Source organism: Hippopotamus amphibius, chromosome 3, assembly GCF_030028045.1.
Source record: "Hippopotamus amphibius kiboko isolate mHipAmp2 chromosome 3, mHipAmp2.hap2, whole genome shotgun sequence".
NCBI classification, from domain to species: Eukaryota; Metazoa; Chordata; class Mammalia; order Artiodactyla; family Hippopotamidae; genus Hippopotamus; species Hippopotamus amphibius.
The window spans coordinates 71,926,156-71,953,698 of NC_080188.1; the positions used below are offsets into that span (position 1 = coordinate 71,926,156).

General features: G+C 44.6%; 2 protein-coding genes across 7 annotated transcripts in view; one reads left to right on the top strand and one right to left on the bottom strand.

Moving 5' to 3' along the window:
* MGST2 (microsomal glutathione S-transferase 2) overlaps window positions 1–9,871 on the top strand; it is a 32,839-nt gene extending 22,968 nt beyond the window's left edge. For 4 of the 6 annotated variants that reach the window (XM_057729919.1, XM_057729920.1, XM_057729922.1 and 1 more), the window contains 3 exons: window positions 1,783–1,853; window positions 4,652–4,733; window positions 5,191–6,572. In XM_057729919.1, coding sequence (XP_057585902.1) covers window positions 1,783–1,853; window positions 4,652–4,733; window positions 5,191–5,320 — 283 coding nt within the window. In that variant the 3' untranslated portion in view covers window positions 5,321–6,572. Of the gene's footprint in view, window positions 1–1,782; window positions 1,854–4,651; window positions 4,734–5,190; window positions 6,573–7,969 lie in introns of those variants that run through there. The other 2 variants (XR_009052877.1, XM_057729923.1) reach the window with 2 other exon arrangements.
* Window positions 9,872–9,955: 84 nt separating this feature from the next.
* The window catches only part of MAML3 (mastermind like transcriptional coactivator 3), a 414,210-nt gene continuing 396,622 nt past the window's right edge, over window positions 9,956–27,543 (bottom strand). The window contains exons 3-5 of the mRNA XM_057727926.1: window positions 22,058–22,303; window positions 17,948–18,032; window positions 9,956–13,467 (exon numbers count right to left, since the gene is read on the bottom strand). Of these exons, the coding sequence (XP_057583909.1) occupies window positions 12,470–13,467; window positions 17,948–18,032; window positions 22,058–22,303 (1,329 nt within the window). The 3' untranslated portion in view covers window positions 9,956–12,469. The remainder of the gene's footprint in view (window positions 13,468–17,947; window positions 18,033–22,057; window positions 22,304–27,543) is intronic.

Here is a 27,543-nt window from a genome sequence, read left to right on the forward strand (position 1 = left end):
AGGGGCAGTGTTTATGAGGAGAGTGTGTCTCAGCTTCTCCTACTTGTTTCGGTGTGGCTTTTTTTTTTTTTTTTTTTTTTTGGTCACACCACGTGGCTTGCAAGATCTCAGTTTCCTGACCAGGGATTGAACCTGGGCCATGTCAGTGAAAGCCTGGAATTCTAACCACTAGGCAACCAGGGAACTTCCAGTGTGGCTATTTTCTTATCCATCTGATGTGTAGGAGTCATTCAGCTGGTTTCTGGATTTCTTTCAGAGGGAATTTCTCTGTGTGTATCTGTACATTCAGTGCATCTGTGGGAGGAGGGAAGTTTAAGAGCCTCCCATGTCTTGGTCACAAAAGGAAACAAAACACTTATTTTTTTCATTAAGAAAAATAGAGGGAAAAAAAGAGCAAAAAAAAAAAAAAAAAAAAAAAAGGAGGCGGGAGTAAGAGAAGAAGAATCATTAATGGTCACCTGGGTTAGAAGAATCAGCCATCAAGAACCAATCAACTGTTTCTGGGTCAATTGCCTCATAACCTTACATACTCAAGCTTTAAGGCTCAAGGAAGGATGTAGGATCATTTCTAATCCTGTAGACTGTGACTCTTCCACCAGGATCAATTCAAGACCTCATTATGAATTACATTAAAATTTTTTTTCTGATTGTGATATTGTCAGCAAAGAGCTCAGCCAACCTAACCGAGATCACTTGGAGGCATAGCACAGGAAGGAAGAAGAATGTAATTCATCTTGTTTCCTTTTGCTAGGTGCAGATGAATTAATTATAGTTCTCAGAGAACCATTCCCCTTTGCTTAAAATAGTGTCAAATTTTCCATCCAAGTCTTCTATTAATAGAAGCAATTTGACTTGACATTAGGACAGAGCTTTGGAATCTGGAGATGACAGAGACTGCCTCAGTTTCTCTGCAAGGCATCCATCAGCTTGGGTTCTCAGTCTTTGGTTTTTTTCCTCCATAAAATGGGAATGAAATGCTCATTCATTTATTTCATGAGGTTTTAGGGGAATTATTTAAAAACCATTTTTCGTGTGCTGAGTAACTCAAATGGAAGGCAGTGGATGCAAGGGAATTCTGGGGAACAAATGCATTTAATATGAATTGAGTTATTTTCTGGGTTATTTAGATAAGATACAGAATGATCTTTAGGCTCAGAATCAGGACCATCTGCAGGGCTGTCTTTTGGAAAAGAGTTACAGTTCATTTCTACTGCTGGCAACTTACATGTTGGAGAGTGATTCTTGGCCCTGCTCTGAGGTTTAAAAAATGTTTGAATCCCACCTTGAAAGATTAATTTTACCTGTAAGGATGTTTATGTTCTTTAGGTTAATTCTTTTTCTTTCTTTTTTTTTTTTTAATTTATTTATTTATTGGCTGCATTGGGTCTTCACTGTTGCACACGGGGTTTCTCTAGTTGCAGTGAGCAGGGGCTACTCTTCATGTGGTGCACAGGCTCCTCACTGTGGCGGCTTCTCTTGTTGCAGAGCATGGGCTTTAGGTGTGCAGGCTTTAGTAGTTGTGGCACATGGGCTCAATAGTTGTGGCACACGGGCTTAGTTGCTCTGTGGCATTTGGGATCTTCCTGGAGCAGGGATCAAACCCATGTCCCCTGCATTGGCAGGCAGGTTCTTAACTACTGTGCCACCTAGGAAGTCTCTAGGTTAATTCTTATAATTATTTTTGTAAGAAGAGGCTTGGACATTTACCTCTAGATGAAAACTCACTGCTTTGGTTTATAGTTTTTTCATAAAATAACCCACATCTTTATTTTCTTCCTGCAGACAAAACTGTGTGGAGTTTTACCCAATATTTATGATTACATTGTGGATGGCTGGATGGTATTTCAACCAAGGTAAGTTGAAAATAGTCAACTCTGTTCTAATGATGACTATGGTCCTTACAACTCTTAAGCAGCAGATATGCAACCACACATCTACTGATCCTGGAAATTATTTTAAACAAAATAAGCACTGTCTTTTTGCATCAAAGAACACTGTGCTGCAGATAGGCTAACTTTGGCTTCATTGCCATTTAATTCAGTGATTTTTTTAAAAACTTAGAAGAAACCGTATGTGGGGGAATCCAGAATGAAAATGGCATGCGATTTTGTCTTTAAATCTAATACTCTAAATTCTAATTTGTCTGCAGGAACAGAACACAGAATTAACTATTTACTCTAATTATTATAGCTAACATTTACTAAGTACTTACTATGTGCCAGATACTGGTTTTAAGAATCATGCATATATTATCTCATATGTAGGATGTATAGGATTAAAAACTTTCCTATGTATCTATAATTAATTCCAGCTTTACAGGTGAGGAAACTGACATACAGAGAGGTTAAGTCATTTGTCCAACTTAACATTCACCAATGTAGCAGAAAATTAGCTTTCAAGTACAAAGCTGGGTTTATAGGTACTTGACCCAACAACCCATGTCCTTTTTGTTAAGAGTTTCCAAGGATGTAGTGCTACTACTACTGTATGTAGAAACTCTATAAACATCTGCTTTCCATTTGAATGGGGTACCCTTCGCGAGCTGAGAGCTTTACCCAAACTCTGCCAATCCCTTTCACAGGAGGTCAGGCTAGCACCAGCTACCTTATTTGGAGAAATTAAGCCCTTTTTCTTTCTGATAACTCTCATGGCCTCATTTGGGTTTGACACTTGATTACTATGATTTAAATAACCCAAAATGTAGCTGCTTTTCAAAGGCAACCCTATCACCTCCCCTCTTGTAATTTTTACTGTCAACTGTGAAATTTCAGATAAAATGTCCTTCATAGAATGACTTAACTCAGTTCCAACTCACATTTTTGTCCCTTAAGGGCAAGAATGAAGGCAGCACGTCCTTGTCAGGTGAGACCAAATTCACACCTATAAGAAAAGTGCCTTTTGATAATGAGACTTGGACTTGGCCTCTGCCATTTGACCCTTTGGATTTCATTGTGATGGGCCGAGTGAGCCTGACCACCTATCAGGAAAGGATTTCTTGGGAATCTTGTTGCCATTTTCACTCTTTCTCATCCAGAGTAGGTTGCCTATTAACTGCCTTGAACAGTTCTGGCTGGCTTTGTGGGAGTACTTGATTAGATAGGGAGTTTGCAAACCAAGGCATGCTCAGAATCTCTCCCCTTTCTCAGGGGCCAGGTGGCCCTGCCAACCCTTTTCCTCCAGCTCTTTGCTGGCCCCCCTCGTTCTCATCCTTCGAGGCCCAGCACTAATGTCATCCCCTCAAAGGGGTCTTCCCTGACCCCTTCCTAAAGGTGGCCTCCTCCAGTTCCCTGAGGCCCATCCCCCTTCATTTCCTTCACAGCACATTCACATCTATACTTTTCTTCTCATTTTCCCCTTTGTTGTCTGTCTTTGATGATAAATAAACCCCATAAGGGCAGGAAGTTTGTATCTTTTCCGCTGCTAACTCCAATCCTTAGAATAATACCTGGTATATAGTAGAAGCCCCCCAAAATATGTTAATGACCTAATAAAATCGTGAATTTAATTTTATCCAGCATATCAGAGTCCCACAGACAGACTTCTAGTGTTTATAAGAGGGCTCTGGCAATTTGCATCTGTGAAGTGCTGAGGAAGACAAGGTCCCTAGTTTAGGGAAGATATTGAGAGTTTTTGTTGGACAGGAGGGCAGACCATCACCCCACATTTTACATTTCTTTTAGGTAAAATTTGTATTTAGCAAAATGCACAAATATTTTGTACTATCTGATGAGTTTTGACAAGTGTATACCCCTGTGTCACTCAAATCCCTGTCAAGATGTGGAACATGACAACCACTCAGAAAGCTTCCTCAGGTCCTTCCAGTCCCTTTCAGAGGCAAACCATGCTCTGATTTTTTTTTCTAATCATAGTTTAGTTTTGTCCATTCTTGAACTTTCCATAATTGGAATCATATAGCATGTATTCTTGTATAATGCTTCATTCACTCAGTGGAATATTTTTGAGATTCACCATGTTGTTTGTTGCAAGTTGTCTGTTTCTTTTCATCGCTGGTGGGGTTCCATTGTATGGTTATCACAGTTTGGTTATTCATTCTCCTGTGGATAGATTTCCAGGCTGTTTCCATTGTTTGGTTATTATGGATAAGGCTGCAATGAACATTCTGTACGAGTCTTTTATGGACAAGTGCTTTCATTCCTCTTGGGTAAATACACAGGAAGGGAAGGAATTGCTGGGTCAAAAAGCAATGTTTAGTTTTATAAGAAACTACCAGACGTTTTCCCAAAGTGGCTATACTATTTTGCAATCCCACCAATAACGTGTGAGATTCCAACACCCCAACGTTTTATGTTTCAGTCTTTTTAAAATTTCACCATTTTGGTAGGTGTGCAGTGGTATTATCTCATTGTGGTTTTAAATTGCAGTTTTGCTGATATTGAATGATGCTGAATAATGTTGAAAAAATTTTCATGTGCTTATTGGTACATTTGTTTATCTTGCTATGTGAATTTTCTATTCAAATATTTTGCACATTAAAAAAATTAAGTTGTTTTTCTTTCATTATTGAATTGTCAGAGTTCTGCACACAAGTCCTTTGTCAGATACACATTTTGTGAGTGTTGTCTCAGTTTTCACGCAGTATTTTGAGAGGCTGCCATCATGTTCTGTGTCTTCTCTATATTTTTCTCTGTAGTTTTTGCTACTTGTCTGGGTCTGGTGTACATATATGCCCGTCACCAATATTTCTGGGGATACTCAGAAGCTGCTAAAAAAAGGTAAGGGACACCCAAGAATTGTGTGTTTAGATGGAAAGTAGCAGAATGGAGTCTATATTAGCTTCCTGTTCCTGAGAGTAGTACCACACCGATGGCGATAACAGCAAAGTGAGGCCCTGCACAGTTAGATGTGAGATAGGAAATTGCAAGGACAAAACTGTCCACTAAATGTGCACTCTTATACGTTAAATCCTTGTAAACATTTTGTGCTATCTCCCAAAAGTTACCAAGGAAATAATGCCACCCAGCCCCGATAATCCTTTGAATGTTCAAAGGAGCCGCTTGACCTCTGTGGCTAGGCATCCTCTTTACTTTATCTGATGAATCAGAATTTTCCAATGGCAAAAGCATGGACGTTCTGGGCAGTGTCCACAAGGAGAGGTCTGCCCCAGGCTCCCCAGCTTCATCCCTGTAGCCCAGTTTGTTTATAACGTCTCTCTCTCATATCTGCCCACAGGATCACTGGCTTCCGGTTGAGTCTTGGGGTTTTGGCCCTGTTGACCATCCTAGGCGCTGTGGGAATTGCAAATAGCTTTCTAGATGAATACCTGGACATCAATGTGGCCAAGAAACTGAGGCACTTCTAACATTCTCCCCTCCCTTTGCGCAAATGCTTGCAGAAGATGTTTCCACTCTAAAGGTTAGATCGTGCCACTTGTTCAATTAAAAGAAATGTCTCTCTCTTTTTTTTTTTTTGAAATGGCTTTGTAGGAACATACCCTTTAGATTTTCCTATTCGTTTAAGAACTAAAGTTTGCTCTGAGAGGAAGTATCCGTAGCAGCAGTGGAAGTTGCTGAGCCCTGGTTTTAGAAGCACATGCCGAAGTCATGACTGCTCGTGGAGGGAGAAAGCAGCCTCAGCCGTCTGTGTCCAGGGCTTTCCGTGGACCACTGCCATCCCTCTCCTCTAAGACGGCTTCTCTGTTGATGGAAAGTTCCAGACAGATGCCAATAAGGCCGCTGAGCCCACTTCATTATTTGCAGAAATGCAACAGATGGTGGGGGAAGTCGGGTAAACACATGAAGTAGCCAGAGAAGAGAGTCATCAACTCATAGCACAAAACACATCTGGCTGTGAAAATGGACTTTATAAAGAACAAAGGAAAAAGAAAAAGAGTATCGTTTTCAAGAAACCATCTATTGGGGAATATCTTGCCCCTGGGCAGGGGAAGGAGGGCCATGGTTATAGCTGGAGAGCCTAGGCTGGGTTCCTCTGCACCTCCCATATCATGCGGGGCTGGGGGCCTGCTGCTGTTGGGCCCTGATGTGCAGTCACTGTCTGGTACAAGGCTAGTGACCTTTCTTCACTGTCTTCATCTGTAAAATGGGGATGCGTCTTCAGGGACCTTAGGAAAATGGAATTATGAGCATATATAACACTTTTTAGCATCAGGAAAAGAGCTCTCTGTCTCTGCTTTTCTAAAGAAAGTATGACAGCCTTGAATTTGGTGTAGGCATCTTCAAGAAGCTTTTTATTGGGACTTTTTTGGTGTGTAGCTACAAAGGCAGTTACAGAGGCTATGAATAATAGAAAAAGAAAGCATGGCATTAAAACACTAGTGTCTCCAGAATAGTAGGGGAGAAGACACGGCAAGCTCTAGCATCCCAAATAGCAGTGCTAAATACCCCAGAGCACACTGAGAACGATCAGTCTGGGAGTGGGGATGTCTGAATACCAGCCCGGTTCCTCCACTCACTGGGTGTTTGACTTTGGATAAGGCAGCTCACAATAGAGGTTGTGCAGCAAAAGAAGTGAAGACTGCAGAGCCAGCCAACTCTAATCCTGTTCCATCACTCGCTGGCTGTGCTATCGCAGCCCCGTGCAGTTCTCTGCCTCAGTTTTTTCTCAGGTGAAATGGAGCTAATATCTTAAAATGCTATGATTCTATGGTCTTTTTACTTTTTAGTATTTTGATCAGTTATAGTGACATATGGTGACACTGTAGTTGTTTTATACATTCAAGACAATGAAGGAAGAGAGAGTGCAAATTTTTGACCTTAAAGCATAATTACTGTACACTCATTATCCTTTGAAAGTGGGAAAAAACCTCAACTTTCCAAATCTTACACTTGAGGATTTTTAAACAATTCTATTTTGCCTTTAAATTGGACCTATTTAAAGACGTAAACTATAAACACATACACAGACACGCACACAGAATTTGGTTAAACAACATATGGAAAAAAGAAGATGGGCCCATCGACATATCAAAGCTTTGTATCTTTAAAATATCTGAACTATAGAATTTATTTCCTTTTTTCTAATTCTGTTGTCACCAAGGCAACCTCTTGACGATTTTAATTCTTATAAATTTGGCTACAAACGTGCTGGCCAGAGAGATGTTAGTTTATGATCTATTTGACATATATATTTTTTGTATATTAGTAAGTTGACTGATTTTATTTTTAGAAATCAGATTCCTTGCCTCAAAAAGTCAGTGTTATAAACAAAGGGATGGAGAAGAACTTTGCTGCATTAAAAGAGCCTTAAGAGGCATAAAATCCAATTGGCAATGTGGGATCTTTGATCAAATCCTGGTTAGAAAAAAACAGCTATGGGAGATATTTGGGACAACTTGAATAAGGAGTGAGAATTGGGTACTAGGGAATTAATTGTGTTAGGTGTGGTAGTGATGTTGTGTCTAGGAAAGAAAATGCCCTAATTCTTTGGTGCCACATGCTGGGAGGTTGAGGGGTGAAGTGACTGGGTGTGTATAGCTTACTTTGCAATGGTTCCACACAATATATATGTGAAGCATATATGGTGAAGTATTAACAAGTATCAAGTTGGTAAGTGTATAGTGATTCACTGTACTACTCTTTTTATTTTTCTGATGGTTTGAAAATGTTTGTAATACAAGTTTAAATATCTGAAACAAAGTTAAAAGCTAAAATCAGGTTCTTAGTAGCTCTGAAGGTTTTTTGTGCTGCGTGCTGTATCCTTGACTTGGAACCTGAGGTAGGGATAGAGCCATAGCATTAGCCCTGGCCTAGCAGCTGTCCTGGATGTGGCAGGGACACTTGGGCCCCAAGTGTGTGAATGTTGTCCTAATCACCTCTGCCTATTACGAAATGAGACAGGTGTCTGTAGTACCTCGTCCAGGGAACTCCAGCATGGAAATCTAATGTCCTTAGAACTTAAAATGAATTAAGTTAGAAAGATAAAGGACTGGTTATGCAAATAAGTAGCCCTGCTCTCTTCCAAGGTATTTTTTCTCTCCCACTTTTCTTTGCAGGATTGGAAGTAGATGAGGTGTGGCCAAAAATGTCATTAATAAGGAAAAAATCAAGTCATTTGCTTTTTTTTTATCCTTTTTCTCTAGATACAATCTTTCTTGAAAAGAATGGTTAAAGGCAGAAAGAGCTCCTTTAATGCTTTTGAATGTTCCTTAACTTTCCACAATAAAATACCTGCTTCTCACATGGCAGATGCCTCGTGACTTCTTGGAAAGATGTTTATTCTCTCCCTCCTTCTTCCCCCAGTATACAGTTGCAGCACTGGGATTTTATAAAGGTCAACACGATTATAAATAAGAAATCACTTTAAAGGAGAAAGGTATTCCATCCATCCAGTTCAGTAAATAAAAAGATGTGGTTTTGACTAATCAGGACAAGGAAGAGTACTCAACACTTCTCAGACTTCATGTTTTTATTCTGTTGTCAGCCTTCCTATCCCCACCTGTGAATCAGTTCATTTTTGATCTCATGTCGCTCAGCTCATGTCACTGGGACAAAGCCCAGTGTCAAATTGTTTTCTAAAATGGTGTTATTTTTCAGCCGGTCTGGAAGCACAGCCCACCATGGGTAGGGTTGGCCTCTTCTTCCATAGTCAAGATCATTCTTTCTCTGGGTTTGTACACATTAAAACTCACCTTTCCTTTGGCTCTATTTTTGATAATGACTTTATTCTGTTCTTGTGGCCTCTTTTTCTGCTTCACCCAGACAGTTTTGAAACGTGTTGCTTTACCATGCTTTTTATTTATTTTATTTTTTTGGCACACGGGCTTAGTTGCTCTGCGGCATGTGGGATCTTCCTGGAGCTGGGATCGAACCCGTGACCTCTGCATTGGCAGGTGGATTCTTAACCACTGCGCCACCTAGGAAGCCCTACCATGCTTTTTGAAGTTTGATGGAAAGCCTTAGGTCAGGGGTGGATTCACGTGTGTGTGATTGGTTGATGAAGGGCTCCCAGGAGGGGAAACTGAGGAAGTCAGGGAAACAGGGCAGAAAATGGCAGGAAGCCACACGAGGACCTTCTGCTAAAGTCCCAGCCTCTGCCTCATCCTGCAGGGGACCTTGGAGCAGAACTGCTATCTCAGGGTTTGTCCAGGCGAGTTAACTGGGTTCTCACACCCCTGCACCGCAGGTCACTGCTAACGTCAGTCTAGAGGGATGTGAACTTCTAAGCATGTTCAACTCTGTGGGTGGTGCTGGATAAGCCAGGCCATCCTCCAAAGAGATGCAGCTGGGCTGGTAGAAGAAGGCACATGTGGTGTGTGTGCACACGTGTGTGTGTGTGTGTGTGTGTGTGTAGCGATAGTGTCCATTACAGGGGGTAAGGCCCATTGTTACTTCCCGCCCAATATATTCCTTGAGTTTTCTTCCTTTTTATTTATTATTTTTTAAGCTCTTTATTGGAATATAATTGCTTTACACTGTTGTGCCAGTTTCTGCTGTACAACAAAGTGAATCAGCTGTATTTATACATATACCCCCATATCCCCTCCCTCCTGTGACTCCCTCCCACCTTCCCTATCCCAGCCCTCTAAGTCATCACCCATCATCAAGTCGGTCTCCCTATGTTATGAAGCAACTTCCCACTAGCTATTTTACATTTTGTATTGTATCTTCCTTTTTAAATAAAAAGTTTACTATCAGTTTTCCAAGTTCTCTGAGTGAACCACGTGGAATTTGAATTGTTACGGTTCTGAGTCTACAAATGGATTCAGTATGTTCCTTTCATAGATGACTCTCTTCTTTTACCTTTGCCGCATCCCCCAGAGTACAAATTTAGAACGTTTTAATAGCGTGGTGGAATTTAAAAGGCTGGGAATGACTGATTGATCTCCACTGTTACTTAAATGTTTAGATAATGATATCAAAATTTTGAGACAAGAACTGCAGTTAATCAATTAAAACCCAGGCATAATACATCTGCTTAATTGAGGCTGGCGCTCCAGTGACAGTCCTAAAATAAACTAAACTTTGGATTGGTTCAGATAATGATCTTTATTTGTTTTTTTTCTTTAAAAGTGGTATGTCAACATCACTTCATTTCTACATTTCAGAGTTCTGTACATTTCTTAAAAGGAAATAAGCAATGTTCAGTGTACAAAGTAAAAACAGAAAACTAGAAAAATCTGAATAAAATGGAGGAAGTTGCCATAGGTCATACAGTACAAATTAGTAATTCGATGTCATCTGAAGTGCAATACCACTGCTGGGGTGATGAATTAAGGAATGAAATAAAAATACTCTATTTTAAACAAACAGTATATATATATATTTATATGTATATTTTTTACAGATAGTAGACCCAGTGATATCTGTAGTATTGTAAAAACTTATTTACAAATAACTTTTTTTTTTAGACATTACATATACATCAGCACCGTAGTAAAAACAAAAACAAAACAAAACCACCTTATTAAAATCTACCTCTCTATGTAGTTGGTCCCAGTACTGAGTATTTGGAGGAAGCTTTGAAAAGAGAATGGAGCCCCTCTCCGCCTCCATCAGCCACCTCCAGTTTCTCATCATTGCTTATATATTTATTTCCTGTACCTCTCAGAAAAAGGTAATTATATATTCCGTGTCTCCTCGTTTGTTTGCTTTCTTTGTTTTTGGTTTTCATCTGTTTCCACTCAAGAGCTTCCCTGGCAGTGTCCCTCCCCACCAGGCAGTTCACGGTCAGCCTGCCACCGCCTCTTCCCAGGGATGACCCACCTGGCCCCCTCTGGTCTCCATCCTGCCCCTGGCTGAGTGCAGCTATACCCTTGGTACTTGGCGAGCACGTCAAGGGCAGTGTTTGCCTGCCTGCTGCCTGTCTGCACTCTCTGCCTCAGTTCCTCAATCGAACCCCCTTCCTTTCCAGGACCTGCCCCCAGTGCAGCCCGTCCGGCTCCCGTGGCTGGGCCGGGGCTCTGGTGTGGTGGGTTACGTGTGAGTGTGCAGGAGGGAGCCTGCCTTTTGGACTCAGAGGGAGGGGGTGGCAGGAGAAAAGCTCACACCACTCCTATTTAGGACAATGGTCACGCCACGTGGCTTCCCAAACAGGACAGTGAGAGGGGAGACAACGACGGATGAGACCAGCCTTAAGACAGGAGAGGCTGTGGCTCCCTTCCGACAGACTTCAGTTAGGGCAGCTTTGAGTGAATTACAAGGAGAACGACTGTACAGCACTTCAGGAGTGGATCACTCTGCCCACAGAAAGGAACCATACCTTCCTCCTTTTCATCATCAAAACGTGTGACGTGGAGCAATTGATTTTTCAGTTCCTCAGCCTTCAGGGTTAGAGATTTGTCTTTCTTGTGAGTAGGGTTGAAGGGCCAGGCCAACCTTAGAGCATCACCCCTGGGATTTTCCCAAAGGGAGCCAGAGCTGGCGACACCCAGGCCAGTCCTCGCTGGTGTCCCAGAAGCATTAGATGTGGCTCCTGTAGACCCCCCACTGAGCAGCAGTGGCCTGCTCAGTTCCAGGCAGAGAAAGAAAACTCCAGTGTTGCCTTTGCGTTTCAGGCATTGTCTAAGTTCTCCTTGCAGTTTATTTTGCCTCTGACCAGGCTCCCTAAAGACAAAAGCTTCATTTCTTCTTGGTTACTCTGCAAGGAGCAGCAAGGGCAGGCCAGGGCGGAGGCGAGGGGGAACGAGGGCAGGGAGCGGGGAGGAAGGAGGCCGCGCGGGCAGACACACAACGTCCAGCCTGGGCCTCCCCATCCTTGGCCTCCGGGAGTAGATGGGAACTGCCAAGCTGTATGCGGTCGTACTGGGCCCCCAGGAGGCTCCAGCCCAACTCTCTGGAGTGATGGCCGCCACGGCCAGCAGCAGAGGGCTGCTCGCCCAGGACTGCCCAGGGCCCTTCTCCAAGTTTACCCTGTGAGGCTACAGCTCGAACATTCCTGAGGGTCATCACGGGCAGGAGACAGGCCTGTAGGGTCCTGTGTCTTCCTGTGACATCTCACTGTTCTTCACGCCTACCCTCCAAACCCAGTAGCATGTCTTGAAGCCTGACATCTCTTTGCAGTTGGAGTTCAGCGCGTTTCTGACGTGTCTGTGCAACCACCCAGCAGCCTCCGTGGGACTCTCAGTCCCAGGCTCTCTCTCCTTTGTGTCTCCAAAGCTGCAGACTCCGGGCCAGGGCCAGGAGGGGCTGACGGCTGCCTCACGTCGGGCAGCAGTCCGTCTTGGCCGGAGCGGCTCTTGCCGGGCCGGGTGATCCCAGGGAGGGCCAAGCAGAGGGCTACGGAGTCATCTTCCCCACCTGCCTCTGGTGTGTCTCCCTCTCTCGCAGCAGGATCCACAGGGCGTCTGTCTTGATTGCTGCGTGAAAATCAGGTGAAATGAGGCCCTGCGGGGCTGTGGCTTGGCACCTGGATCTTCCACTGTCAGCCGGCTGCAGTTTTGCTCAGATTACGTGGGTCAAAAAAACAAAAAAACAAGGATGAGGCAACATCCTGTTTCTTTTTTCACGGGTGACGCTTTAACCACTAGAGTCGTGGCTGCCGAGGCCCCTCCTGACTAGGGGTTTCCAAACAATTCGTCAAGCTCCTGCATCCACTCGTCCCCTGGCCCACCTTTGATGATGGAGTCCACGAGGTCAGCACTGTCCGAGAGGCCAGGGAAGGACGCCCCAGCCGCGTCGCCACTGTAATTGTATGACATGTCCTGAGGGGGGTTCCGCTCATAGCCCTGGCTCTGGCTGCTCGAGGCAAAGCTGCCACTGGACATCTGCGGCTGTGCTGGGGGCTGGCTGAATGCTGGCATGCCGGGAACACCCTGGCTCAGGCCGGACATGACCATGGGCCGGGCCTGGCTGGTGCCCTGCTGCCCCGGGAGAGGCGGCATCATCTGCCGCCCCACGGCAGCTGGGTTGAGGGCTCTCACCGCGCCAGGGTTCGCATCCACCACCTGGCTCAGTCCCTGTGGGAAGTGTTGCTTGGTCAGCCTGGGCTGGCCAGCTTGCAGTGGGTAGCTGGCGCCATTGTTGAAGGATGCTAATTCTCCACGAGTCCTCCCAGGCATCCCCTGTAAGCTCCTCTGCTGCCAGCCCTGTGTTCCCTGCTGGACGGTGCCCATGATGCTCTGCAGCCTCGGTGCGCCCTGGGGCCTGGGCAGGGCCTGGCCTCCCGGCCCCTTCATCTGCTGGTGCTGCTGGGTAATGGCCGAGTTCACCAGCATGCTCGGACCAAAACCACTCACCATCCCCACCCCCTGCCCGGAGGCGGGCTGCCTCGGGCCCTGGGCTTGGCTGTGTGTGATACTCATGCCACTTTGGTTTGGGTGCTGCAACATTTGGGTCATTCCTGTGCTCATATTGTACATTCCCGGTTGGCTGGTAGGGGTGGTGCTATAAGGGGCCAGTCCCATCTCCGACTGGGCTGCTGCTGCGGCCATTGTCCCTGCGTTCTGGGAAGGTCCCATGCCCATCATGCTTGCGTTCTGTGCCATTAACCGTGACGTTCGCATGCTCTGGAGGGCTGCCTGGCTTCTCACGGCTGCTATATCCTGGGGAGACCCTGCAGGGAAGGAAAAAGCACACACCTGTTCATGCATCTCCACGAGCAATGCACAGTAACAAGTGGTTGGACTTTTCTTTGGGACTGACAAAGTTCTTTCAGATGAAAGGATCTACTCTGAGAATAAATCCTTTAAAAAAAAGAGTATTTTAATATTTGACTATATTATTTTATATTATTTTATATTTGACTAAAATATATGCGGATTGTGAAAAATTTGGAAAATAGTGAAAAGCACAAAGATGACAATGAAAGTCACCCAAATTCCCACCATCCAGAGATGACCACTGCTAACTTACATTAATATACAGACACACGAAAGTTGGGATCATACAGTACACGTGCTTTTGTAGCTGACTTTTCTATTTGATGTACCCTGATGCTATTTTTGTTCACATTTCTGAAGCAAATTGTTTCTCGGTCTTCTTGATATGATGCCATCCTCAACCAATAAGAAATCATCTTTTTGGAGGTGAGAGGAAATTCACCTCCTGGGCTGAATCAGGAAGAAACGGCTGATCCCTTTGCATATCCTATTTGTGAAGTGGAATATGATTCAGTAGAGAGTACTATCAATAAAGACCATTAGACTAATTTCCCTTAAGACTTGAGTAGGATTTGAGAGGTTAAAGGCCACTGCTTCTGCTAAGAAGTTATTTCAACAGATGGGACATTTTTTGGATCCACTCTGTAGATTTCCACATGCTCCACATTCTCTGAATCATAACATGTCAGTGCGAACTGGACAGCTTCCTGAGTTAGAAAAAGAAATCATCCTCCTACTTGCTACTTGGCAATGAACTTTATGCATTTCTCCTACAAAGGCCACTGCTTCAAATCAGCAATGAACCACTAAGGCAGTTTTAATGATGCTGCTTAAAAGTTGACCAGAGTATCAATGCCAAAGTCACTCAACTCTAATTAGACGTTTGAGTTCTTCACATGTTTCCAGGAAATTTCTAAACCAGCCAAGAGAACAGAAATGTCACCCTTAGAACCCCAGTTAATGTTGTCAAGGGCTAGGAGGTACACAAAAATGGATTTTTCTGTGTCCCTGCTAATGATTAAGTCTATGAAAAAAAGAAAAACGGTCTTTTTCCTGGACATATAAAAAAGGTGCAGCATGGGAGCCAATTGATATCATAAGCAAATCTGATCCCACCTAGAACCTGGGTGAGAAACCAGATGAGAATAGTGTAACCTTGTTAAGCCTGGCACCTTGGCAGGTAAATGAAGTGTGTTTTTGTCTTCCTGATGGGATTATTGATTTCTGGGCAGCAAGTATGTTTCCATATTTTCTTTCTTTCTTTAAGAAAGAAAATGATGGGAATTTTGATTATGACTTAAGTTTTTGTGACTTGAGATCAATATCATGCTGCATTGGAAAATGAAATGGTTACTGTGGGGAAACCAGAACGATCTGGGGTGAGATCCCTAGAAACGTTTCAGTTTTTTGTTTTGAGCTTAATTATATTTAAGTGGATTTAAAAAAGAAAGTTCCTGATTAAACACTGGATGGTGGTATATATTGCAACTTGCAATCTTGTTATGAAATTTTGTGACCCTTAACAACCAAATTTTTATCGACTACATGGCCAGTCTGATCAACTGTAGCAAAATGGGTTATTGAGTTGCTTATAAAAAAGTTTAAGGGAAAAATATTGCTGACTCAGAGATTGATTGTATAGACCCAAATTACCTAAACAGGCTGCTGGAAATATATAAAAGGACTTTCATGTTTTGGACATTTTGTTGCAATTCAGAATAAATATGTTGAGGGATTAGATACTGTCTGGACTAATCTTGTGAATGAGACATAGTCTCCTTCCTTTAGAGGGCAGAAATGCTGCAGTGCCTTTTAAGAGGTATTGAACCATTAATCCAATCCAACCTTTACTTTTACTTAGTGTCAATGACTACACTATCAAGATATAATTCTTATTTAAAAAAAAGGACCTTTTAATATCAGCAATCAGCACCATATTTTCAACCCAAGAAAAACAAAAAGCCTCTAATTAATCTGGTTTTATGAACTTTGGTAATTTTAAATATACAAAGGAAAAAAAATTCAAATGCATTCAAACAATTAACTTGTCTTTATCTGATAACTACATATGTTAAACACAGACTACTTTTTCTTCTTTATTTTTGTCTAAAACAGATATTACTGTGAGACACTGAAGTCAAATTAATTTTCTTGTCTGACATCATAATGTCAAAGAAAATTTTCCATATTCAAATGGAGATGGTAATATACAATTTTTTTTCCTAAAAGGGTCTGTATTTAGTTTTCACTCACAAGAAGTCTATATTTATGAAAAATAAGTATTTCCCCTCAGGCATGTAACATTGCCCAGAGGCACAGAACTCAATAAGAGAAAGATAGTCTTTAAAACCTTTGAAAAGTGTACTGGTAAATGGACCTGTAGGTCTCAGACAAGTTATTCCTAATAGAACTTCTCTCCAAGGACAATATTTCTTATTTATCAATTTGCTATTTTCCTAGATACATAACATTATGGTATCTAGGATGTTAGTAAAATACATGAAAATACTGAAGAGAATAAAAAAATTTCTCATATCAACCAGCTCAGGAACCCTAAAATGTCACTGCTTGTTTAGCCTACGTGTAGCTAAAGTTTTAGGTTGATTACCTGTGATTTAGGGTTTTAGAAAAGTTCCAAGTGTAGAACTTTTAGATTGCACCCAAACCATTCAGAATAAATCATAATATAGAGGAGTTATTAAATTTTGGTGGGTCCCTTTATTCCAAAAAATAATACATGAGTTATAACCTAGAAAACTCAAGGGACACAATACCAGGTTTATCAGATTTAATGGGTTAAATTAGTTCATAGTATAAAGCAGCATTTCCCAAAGTGCAGCCCGGGCCAGCAGCAATAGTAAGTCCGGGGAACTTGATAGGGACGCAAATTCGCAGGCCCCACTGCTCCAGACTTACTGAGTCAGAGATTCTGGGGGTGAGGGTGGGCTGTCTGTGTTCTGAACCAGCCCAGCTGGTGATCTGATGCAGGCTCAAGTCTGAGAACTACAGGTATAAAGGAGGGTTCTGTGTCTGCAACAAAAACTATGCATGTAACAATGACTGTTTCCCACTCCTCCCCACCCATGACCAGGTGAGAAACAGAATTCTTCGAAGAATATTGGCACTAATTTAGTGCACAGAACTCCCATGCAGTGCCCAATTCCATTTGTCCTTCCCTGTGTTGACTCCGAAGGGATCTGAAGTGATATAAATTTCCCAGGGATGGGAGGGAGCAGTAGCTGCTCAAGCCCCAGGGGGTCCACAGGCAATCTTCAGGGAGATCTGGCCGTGAACATCAGCAGCTTTCAGACTATGTGGGTTTAGGATAGAAACAAAAGTTGCCCTAATTATGATACACTCATCATTTCTATTATTTCATTAAAAAAATGTTAGTTGTGTCCAATTAAGTTATCTTCACAACCTACTTGGGTGTTGCAACCCAAAGACTGAAAAATGCTATCCCAGATCACAAAATTTTCACCCACAGCCTATGGAAAAGGGTAACACTTGTGAAATGATCCACAAAGTTTGTATTTATTTGTATATACAGATATTTCTATGCAAGGCGCTTCATAGCTTCTGGCAGACTGTCAAAGCGGTAGGTAGTATTTGAGAAGTTAGGATGCATTGATCTAGGTCCTCAAAAAGAACAGAGGACAGGAAATAGGATTTCTGCTGCTTCGTGTCCCCTGTGGCCCCCTTAAAAATCCTGTGGATGAGACTGGGAAGGGTCCTCAGATTCATCCTCCACCCCATACAAGACCCGCAGGGGCTCTGTCTGTTAGAGATGGAAGGGATTGAAATTTGGGTGGACCTCCTACTTTACAGAGGAATGGCAACACTGGACAAACAGTGTACCCATCGCTCCCGGGGCCATGATTCAGGATTTATGCAAAGGGCGGCAGGATCAAGAGAGTCCAATCAACTCAAGTCTCTATTTGTCTACTATGTTCAGCAGAGATTCGTGGTTGCTGAAAGCCAGATTCTTCCTCTTCCGTTGCTGGAAACTAGGGCTTTGGTCAGTTGACCTGCTGGGATTAGCAAGAAAGATGTGGCACAGGATTCTGCCCGCTGTGGTCACTGAGATGACAATCCAGCCTTAAACAAGGCTGACATTGGGTCAGCAGGCACCTGTATGTCTTTAGCGGTTGTGAGACTACTGAAATACATCTGTACCTTCGGTAAAAAACAGCCGCTCCAGTCTCATCCCCACAGCCACCCCAACCCTGCCCTGGGCCCACCAAGACCTCTCTGGGGCCCAGCGACCAAAAGATTAATGCCTGGCATTCTGACTGGTTAGCGCCATTAGTTCTTAAATATTTTTAATACTACCTGGACACAAACACAGCACCCACGGTATTGTCACTGGCTCTACATTCACTTACACGTCCGCACTGGAAGGAATACAATGGCAGAGGTGTGCACCGGCCTCACCTTGAAACTGGGTGACTTGCTGCACTGGGTACGGATTCCGCTGCTGCTGGAGGTGCTGCCGGGGTAGGTGTGGCTGCTGCAGCTGCTAGAACGACAGAGGACAAGAGGGGCCAGGAGGTGAGACGGGAGACACTGTGCAATTAAACATCTTGGCTGTCCTGAGGAAAGTGGTTTTCAAAAACTAAACTCTGTGTTGAAGAATAACGTGTGTACAGGTAAGGCACAAGTGTGTGGCGCCCGTGCGCGGTGTGACGGATTTTCACCAATGGACACACTCCTGGGAACCAGCATCTGGATCAAGGCACAGAACGCTGCTAGGAGCCCTTCCGGCCCGTTGCAGTCATCACCCTTCATCTGACCCTTGGGGAGCACTATCCCAACCTAACAACAGATTACGTAGGTCTGCTCTTGTACTTTATAGAAGTGGGTTTAGACACTGTCTTTGAGTCTGGTTTTTGTGTCCGGCTTCTTGCATTCATCGTACTTGCGAGTGTCATCCACGCGGATGCCTGCGGTGTGGTCTGTTCCTTCTCACTGCTGAGTAGTGTTCCCCCATGACGACACACCGCGATGTCTTCACCCGTGCTGCCAGGGGTGGCTACTTAGGGGGCTTCTGGTTTTTGGCTGTCACAGCTACCTCCGTGTCGAATATCCTTGGTGAACATCCTTGGCATTTCTGCTGTGTGGACTTGCTGGCTTATGAGGGACACGTAGTCAGGGAGGCAGTTCTGACTCTGCTCTTCCAACATCAGCCTGCGTGCTTTCCTCAGCACTGTGGGGACTGAGCTCAAATGGACAAGCAACTAATTTTTAATGACCTAAAATAGATGCTTTGGGTATAGGAAGATGGGATTCTCAGGGGCTATAAAAAAAAAGGCTCATTTTAGTCCCAGGAAGCCACACTGCCTGCAAAATACAGCTCCACAAGTCAAATATACAGCATGTACTGCCTTGAGGAAACTGCGTGGGATTCCACCAGGAGCCAGGAGGCTTGCGTTTTAGTTCTTCTTCTTCCAGTAACGGGGCTTCTGTACTGCTGGCACTGTTACCAATATACAGGGAAGCCTATTATAATTATTATCCCGCTGTATGTGAAAAGGGAGAGAAAATAAGAGTGAGGTGGAAAGAGCAAAGAAAGGGGTTTTCGTTCTGGGTCTGCTGTCAAGTAGCTGCGTGACCTTCGGTGTGTCATTTAACCTCCTCTGCAGCTGTGGAATATTCATTAAGCACCTTTCATCTGCAAGGGCTAGAAAAACATACAACAAGGGCCCCACTCTTTAGAGTGTTCATTATAAAAATAACACACATTGACCACTTCTCAACACATGTGTTTATTTCTATTTTTTCTCTTGTTTTTGTTCCTGGGCAGCTCTATAATTTTCTTTTTCTTTCTCTTTTTTTTTTTCTTTTTCTCGTCAAGGCCAGCCAGCACTCTGGCAACCAAAGAAAAGAATGGCCTCTGTTCACCCCATCCTGTGGTGTTTTGCACAAAAATGCTGAAATGAATTAGTTCTATAGACGCAGTGCAGACAAGAAACCATGCTAATCTTTTAGGCAGCAATCTAAGAACATTATTGAGAGTAAGCTGAGCATTTAAAAGCTTCTCTGAAGCCAAACTTCTCATATTATGTAAGAATTTAACTGTCCCACATACAACTGGGCATATGCCCTGGGGTAGCCTGGGTTGTCGGTCAGGAGTCCTAGGGCCCGGGTTCCAGTCCTGGCTGTGCCTGTAAGCTCCCTGGCCTCAGTTTCCTCATGTGTAAAATAAAGGGACTTCATGATCCTCAGTGTTTCTTTCAGATCTAAAATTCCAGATGCTGTTGAACCTTTGTGAATGGATGGGAGCAGACACGCTCTACGCTCTCAGAATAATGCATTAAATGTTAATTCACACCTGCTTTCAACTTGCTCTGCTCTAAGTCCGCTAAGGACCATCTGAAAGTTCCCAAAGATATGCGAGACCCCCAATCTTTCTGTTTCCCCTCACATGTCCTTTCAGGAAACCCAAGTGTTCCCAATACGCTGTTTGCAAGATCGAAAGTGCTAGGATACGTTCACTGCCGCTGCAGGGACCAAGAAAATCAGCTTGGAGTTGACATGGCCACATTCATCCTGAAAACAGCGAGTGTAGACCCACAGGTTGCCTGCATCAATAAGCACTATCTCCAGGCACAGGTGAGGTGCTACATCCCTCTGCCTTACTTCTGGGCTAGTCCCACAGGATGGCTGGCACGTGTGGCTACAGCTCTTACACCACATTCTGGGATACCACGGTCACATGACAGATCCCCACCTTGTGCAGTTTCCAAAGGATCTCACACACAGTCCTCATGTGAGCATCAGGAGGAAGGCTGGGAAATTAGGAAAACCTTATTTGGCAGATGAGGAGAGAGGTTAGGTGGTTTTTCCAAAATCATACCACAAGCAAAAGTCGTGACCCAGAGTAAATTGTTCTTCCCTTGGTCCCTCTTCAGCTTTTGGAACACACAGTCGTTAACGAATTATACTCATTTTTGTTTTTTTTTTTTCAGTTTCCCATTTCCTCATCTTTTCCAAGAAGCCCTACATCTCTTCCTGTATCCTGGGTTCTAAGGGGGCCTGCACTCTCCCACCTCATGGTCTGTGAGCACCATCCTGTGGAAGCAATTCTCCCACTCTCCTGCCTCCCTCCTCTTTCCCGGGGTTGGCTGACCTTGCCGAGTGGGGACACCTCTGGGCTGGCACAGTGTGACTGGTTACGCCGACTCCCCTTTGTGTCTTGGTCACAGCACAGACATCAAAGACCATCACTCAAAGTATCAGGCACACCTGAAATTTCCTGGGCTTGGCTGAGGAGAGGATTTGCAAAGCCCAGCTTCCCCTCGGCAGCTCCATTTATCACTGTCTGAGAGATACGAGCGTGGTTCCTTGTCACACACCTTACGTGGGGTGAGAGGGATAGAGGTTTGTTTGTACAAGAGCTGCCAGGCGGCTGACTGACCTCAGTAAAAAGGGAGATAATTACGCAGCTGTTCAGGAACAAAATCGAAAAAGGGAACCTAAGTGAACTGTGCTCAATGGTACAATTTTTCTATTTGGGGAATGACTGGTGTTACTTTGAACCGCTGCTCTTGGTTACTAAGGACCTCAACATGCCTGTCCTACACAGCATCTCATATAGACACCGTGGAGGATGCTTAATACATTTCCAAAATTCTGATCCTATTAGGAACATTCTAGGAAGGTAACTGTGGGCCTTGAGCCTCAGATGACAACCTCACGTCTTCTATAATAGAAGGGTGAGGTGTGCTGGATAGACCCCACAGGAGGCATCTAGGGACCTCCTGTGGAAGGCCTCAGGCCTTTCCTGGGATAACACTGAATCAGGCATGGGCATCTCGAAAAACAAAACACCATGAAATTCTGAGAGGCAGCCCGCAGGGAAGGCTCTCTTTCAAAGCTGGAGGAGTTTTATGTCAAGGGTGGTCAAAGGTACCCAAGGTAAAGGTTTCTCTGTTAGGCCTTTAACTCAAAGATTTCCTGAACTGTTTTCAAAGCTGCTGGGAATTTTCTCAAGTTTCCTCCCTTCCTGTAACCCCGAGTTCAGGTTTCCAGGTAGTTCTGTGGGCCCTATTATTCTGCTATTGTTCCTGTTCCATTGTTCACAACCCATTCTGTAAGAATTCTCCTCCATCCCTCCTTCTGACACTTTCCTCCAAGAAACGAAGTTCTCTGAATTATTTTCTTTTCTCTTCACGCTGGAAACATCAGAATTTTACAAAGACTGTGAGCCCGCCCCCTGCAACCCCGCCCCCCCCCATGCTGATTCCACCGACCCCTGTAGCACAACCCAGAAGAAAAAGAGCCAGACCTGAGCTGAAGAAAGGTCTCTAGCAAATGGGTCTTCAAATGGATGGCTGGAGCCTGTCTTTTCAGAACAAACTAACTCAATCTAAGAAAAAGGCTACCTGACGGAAAGGTCTAAATCCTGCAGGTTCTCCTGTGATCTCAGGAAAGGCTGGCTTGTGAGTTTCCTGATGAAGGACATGAACGGAGCCTCCCTCACAGACACCAGGCGCTGCATACGTGTCTGTGGAACGGAGGAATCACACCATGGGCGTGAGTTACCTGCTCGGCCAGGATCTGCTGCTGCTGCTGCTGCTGCCTCTGCTCCCGCAGGAACTGCTGCTTCTGCTGCTCCATCAGCTGGGCCCGCGGATCCATGAGCATCTGCTTCATGAGGGCCGCCTGGGGCGGGCTGCCCAGGAAGCCGGGCCCCGCGGGACCAGCTCCGGAGACTACGCCGCCTGAGCCTGGGGGCACGGAGGGCTGCATGGGACCCGTGGTCCGCGGAAGCCCGACCGGGTGCTGCTCCTGGGAGGACAGGAAGAGAAGAGAACGCAGCGGCTCTACATTTGAAGGAAAGCATAGGGGACGCGGGGTGCGCTAGTGCGGACCTACGGGATCCGGAATGGCACACGTTACATTTCCATAAAAGGAACCCAGTGGTCCTCAAGCCTGGCCTTACCACAGTGGGACTGAAGAGGCGACAGGGGCACCGTAACAGAACATGGCTCTGGGAAATCTGAGAGCAGGCCCAGTCTGTTTCCGATGGGACTGGTGAAGGAACAAGGGCCGCATTTTCAGCTAACAGTCTGTGTTCCTCCCAAGGAAAGGGAATAGAGCCCCCCCCTCAGGTGGGGCTCATTTTAAGTCTGGAATGAGACATCCTGACCTTACCTCTTCATCATTACTGCCTGCCTGGCCAAAATGGGCTTCTTAGCTAGTAGGAGAGACATTTACAGAAGACTGTTGGAATTGATTAATCAGCAGATCTGCTATTTGATGAAATTCTAATTAATTGTGACATTTGAAAGCTTTGACATATGTAAAAAAAAAAATCCTGCTAGTGAGAATTGTTGATGGTGAGAATTAAGAATGCGTTACCCTGACCAAAGATACAAAATCTCCCAACATCGTTAAAAATAGAACTGAGAGTCTCAGGTGTCTGGGATAATTTAAACATGGGGGTTGAATTGGGTCTCTCGATTCTATAATTATGTGTCAGTCAGTCGAATGATGGTAACTTTTAAGTAATGGTCCGTAAGAAATAGGAGGTAAAATGGTAGAGAACTCCTCACACACAGCCCAAGTGACTACTTGGAGACTCTGCTCAGAGAGGAAGTAACAGCCCGACGGTGTAGACCGCTAGGGAAAAATAGCTGATGGGAAAAGTAGGCGTGTGACCATAAGAAGGAGTTTCTCGATGCTTCCTTTCCTGTTCATTCTATCAAGCGCACCTGGTAATGGCAAAGTACTGTCTGAACATTCCACAGAAAGGTTTCTTTCAATTCACTGACGTTTCAAGTAATTAATATACAAAGAGAAGCTACTGTCTGAGAGTTATAGGATTAAATGGGCGCACGTGTAAGGACATACAGACATATCATGAAGCACAGTTATGAGACTTAGATCATGAGACACGAATGTTAATAATCTACAGTATTTAATTTTTTTATCCAGTTAAACTGGATTTAAAAATTTTTTTCTTTATTGTAAAATCTAGATATTCATGCTTTTTTTTTTCCATGCTGGTTATTATTTCCAGTTATATGGGGTGAAGGAAATTAGAATTATTCAGATGTATACATGAAAGTGACTACCTTAAACGGATGTTTAGTGGTTATCAAATTTATATATTACTTTTATTTGCAATTTTATTGCAATTCCATCGTTATTAATGAATTTCTTCATTAATGCATTCAACTAGCCTTCTTTGTGAACAACATGTATTTTCCCGCCTCTTCTGAGCCATCCTAAATGAAAAACAGGGTGCAGTCAAATTGGATTTTAATGTTTGTCCTCTTTTTGCTTTGCTACCTCTTCAGTGTTGATACAGATAATCACGTGGCCAGTTTCCTCTCAAAATACAGAGCTGTGTTTGACCTCTGTCTCTCCTAGACACACAACCCTGCATTGAAGTCCTCGTAGCCTGGGCTTGCTGGACCCCCTCCCTCTACTGTGTGGGGCTCAGCCATCCCTGCTCTTCTTTCCAGCTGAGAGATACGCCTAAACCTCATCTTCAGGTGCTCTTCTTCCCTCCTTTCAGCACCCAAACAAAAGAAAACAAGCAAAACAAACAAACAAACAAAACAAACAAAACCCCATTACTCCTCTCTTCAAGCAAAGAATAGCTCAAGAAGTTCTGGTTAGTTAGTGTGGTGGCCCAGGTCACACAGTTAGTAAATGGAAGAACCAGAACTTGCAAAACTGGAACACTGATTTTGAGTTTAAATTCAGTATTCCTTCCACGAGCACAGGCCTTTCCCAGGCAATGGGTCCATGGTGCCAAGTGCGCACCTAAGAATTGCCTAAGAGTAAATATATAGTATGTCTCCCATGTATATACTGTGTTCTATTTTTCAAATGTAAGTGTGGTATTGCTGAAGTTAAAACTTTTGTCTTTGTGTATCTTCTCTGTACATAGACAATTATTACATAGAAAGCTATGAAATATTTATGTTAATAAAAAGACCTCATATTCAACAATGCCTGGAACTGTATGCTACCAAAAAGTTTACTTTATGACTGACCCTTGCAGAGCTCAAGATATTTCACTCTTTTCTTTTCCCCCCAAACTTGCTGCCTGTTTTCCAAACCCTGCCTTCCAAAGCCGTTTCCTGCCACCTTTGGAGACAAATGGCTGACTGACTTAACACTTTACCAAACGAATTCACACAGAAGTATAGATAGTTAATCAATCAGTGAAAATACCGATATACAGTTTTTTTAATGTGTATTTCAGAATACTGGATATTTTCCAGTCTGGATAAGGAGGAGAGAGTTGGAAAGAAAACGAGACTCAAGGGAAGATCTTTCTTGAGTTTCTTTCTTTCTTTTCTTGATTTTTTGAGAGGACTGGTCTGGGCTGTCCCCATTTATCTTTGTGCATTTTGAGATATTCTTGTCCTGTGAGATCAGCCCCCAAGTACTTAGCGAGCTTGCCCAGAAGTGGTAAGTAGTGATGTGTTGCTTTCCCAGCCTTCTCTCCACCCAGGAAGAAACAGAGAGGCAAATGAGGTGAGGATGTAGATGCATCTAAGTACATCTGGTCCCTGTCTTGCTAGACCAAAAAGAAATACAGGTATCCCCCACTTCTGAAAAGTTCACTTCATGCCACTCCACTTTTCAAAAGACCTATACTAGTATCTGTTTTTGCTAACTGGAAGAAATCTGAAGATTTTCGCTTTTACCAAAAAAGGTGAAAATCTAAAACAGCATTCAGTGTTTGTTTTGCAGAGAGTGATTATAGAGACAGCAGGCACCCCAAGGAGTGACAGTGGCTCCGCCAAGCTCCTTCCCCAGGAACTACACTCAGCATCTCCACATCAACCTGCCATAGCTTTGAACTGTGTGAGCATCTGTGCTTTATCTCTATTTATTTTGCACATTCTTAGCAAGATGTGTCCTAAGGTGCTTGCTTCTTCACTGTAGGCTATTTCGACTTAGGAAAGGTTTCTAGGAATGCTGTACTTTCAGATGGGGTGTGTGTGTGTGTGCACTGTACTTCAAGAGCACAGTGGGGAAGATCCTTCTCAAAGGGATAGTCTAGTTATTACCTCCCAGGATTATATATTTCCCCAAATGATTCCCTCTCAAAGGTTCTGCCTTCAGGATCCTCGCTGAAGACCTGAAGACCGAGAGCCAGGAGGGCTATGTGCATTTTTAAAGGACTGCCTTCCATATGAAACATCCGTGAGCCTAGGCTGATACACCTTTCCCAACCAGCTCTGCTGCATTCAACAGCGGGTGAGTGACACCTAGAGCCCCAGCCTCAGGTGTGTATGCCAAGTGACTCACCTTACAAATTGAGCTGGCTGAGGCCATTAGCTGTTTCATATGACATGGTGGCTTTTAACCTCCAGTCTAAGAGGGCTTAATGAGCGACAGTCTGTTGAATTTCAGGATTTCAAGCCACCGCTCTTGTTTCTAAGGAGGACACACACTGTGTGTGCAATTAGAGAAAACCAGGCTGAGCTTTCGTCACCAGAAATGTAATGCCTTGAAGCCAAATGATGCAGTATTTTTAGTTTTAATTACTAGCTTGTTCTCCACTCCACCCCCTGCCCAACGACCTCCCTTGCCTTCTATCTGGAATCTTAATTCAGTCTCTTCCCCTCAGAAATCCAACTGACTACATAGATCTTCATTACTCCCCAAAGCTCTCACTCTTCAGTATAATAAAGGGGGGCGGGGAATCAAAACCAATGAACCTATTTTACATATCTTCTCCTCTCGGGAAAATATTTTAGCAACTTTTTAAGGGCTGGAGAGAGGTAGGAGGTGTAAAAAACACCCTACCTCCCCCAAAGAGGCAGTTTTCTACTTCAAAAAACAGCTGTGGTAAAAATGTCTCTTAAGAGCAGCCAGCTGTTTGTTTATAAATCTGTGCGTAGGGAAGCTTTATTTTCTCTTATGTGTTTTCAAGAACACGCACAGTGTTTGGGTGAGAGGGGCCGGGGTTGCTGGCGGTGAACCAAAGACTGCTGGCCCCTTGGAGGGGGGAATCGGAAGAGGCAGCCAGCGGTGATTGAGACTGGGGTGGGGGGTGGGGAGGCTTGGTGAAGAACTGGCTGGAGGATGCTCAGGGCTTCCGCCTTTTTCAGGTGTTCTCGTCGGGGGAAACAAGGAGCAGCTGCTGTTCTCCGTGTGCCCCAGCAGATGGTGGTGTCAGCCCGGTCCTTGCTGCCAGCCCGCCCGCTCCGCCCGCGCGGCGTGTCCCCCCGCCCCCAGCCTGCAGATGGCTTAATCATGACTCGCCTTCCTCCCCCACCCGGTTCCCGCACCCCGCACCCCACACCCCCGCCCCGCGCGTCTGGGCTAACGCTGCGAGCGTGGAGCCAGGCAGTCAAGTGTTACTGCGTACAGCAGGTAGCCTGGCAACTGAGAGCATAATACCGAGCAGATGGTGTTCGCACGGCGTGATGGACATCACACACGACAGCCTGAGACAATCCAGGAATTCCCTGGTGACTCGAGGCCCTCTTTACACAAAATGAGTTCTCTCTCCATTGCCGTGTATCTCTGGGGTTATCTACCCCCCTCTCTCCGACTGACACTGAACCGGTTTCTTATTACCGACTTTGCTTCCAGCCCGAGGGGAGGGAGATTTCACGTGCGGGTGGGGGAGGCCGTGGAAGGAAACGGAAGGGCCGGGAGCTGGAGGAGGTGATGGGGGCGGTGGCGACCCGAGAGGCGAGGGACAGTGGTGTACCCCAGACCCAGGGGCGGACCGTCCGAGAGGGACAGGGTTCCCCGTAGCTGGGCTGCACGAAGCCGGCGCGGGGGAGGGCGGCGCCGGGGGCGAGCCTGGGCTGTGTCTTTGCCATCGCATGACTTAGGAACAGCCTAAATGAAATTTAGGATTTTACTTAAAAAGCCCCCTGGGGCGTAATTTAGCCTCTCGACTCGAGCCTGTATGCTTACAAGTCCTTAGGGGACTCTAAGAAGTCAGGAGTGGTGCCCGTGCGCCCCTGGCAGGGCCGAAGATGCCTCTCCGCGCAGGCGTCCTTAACAAAGAAACCGAGAAGGTGGTCTGGGCGCGGGCAGGGGCA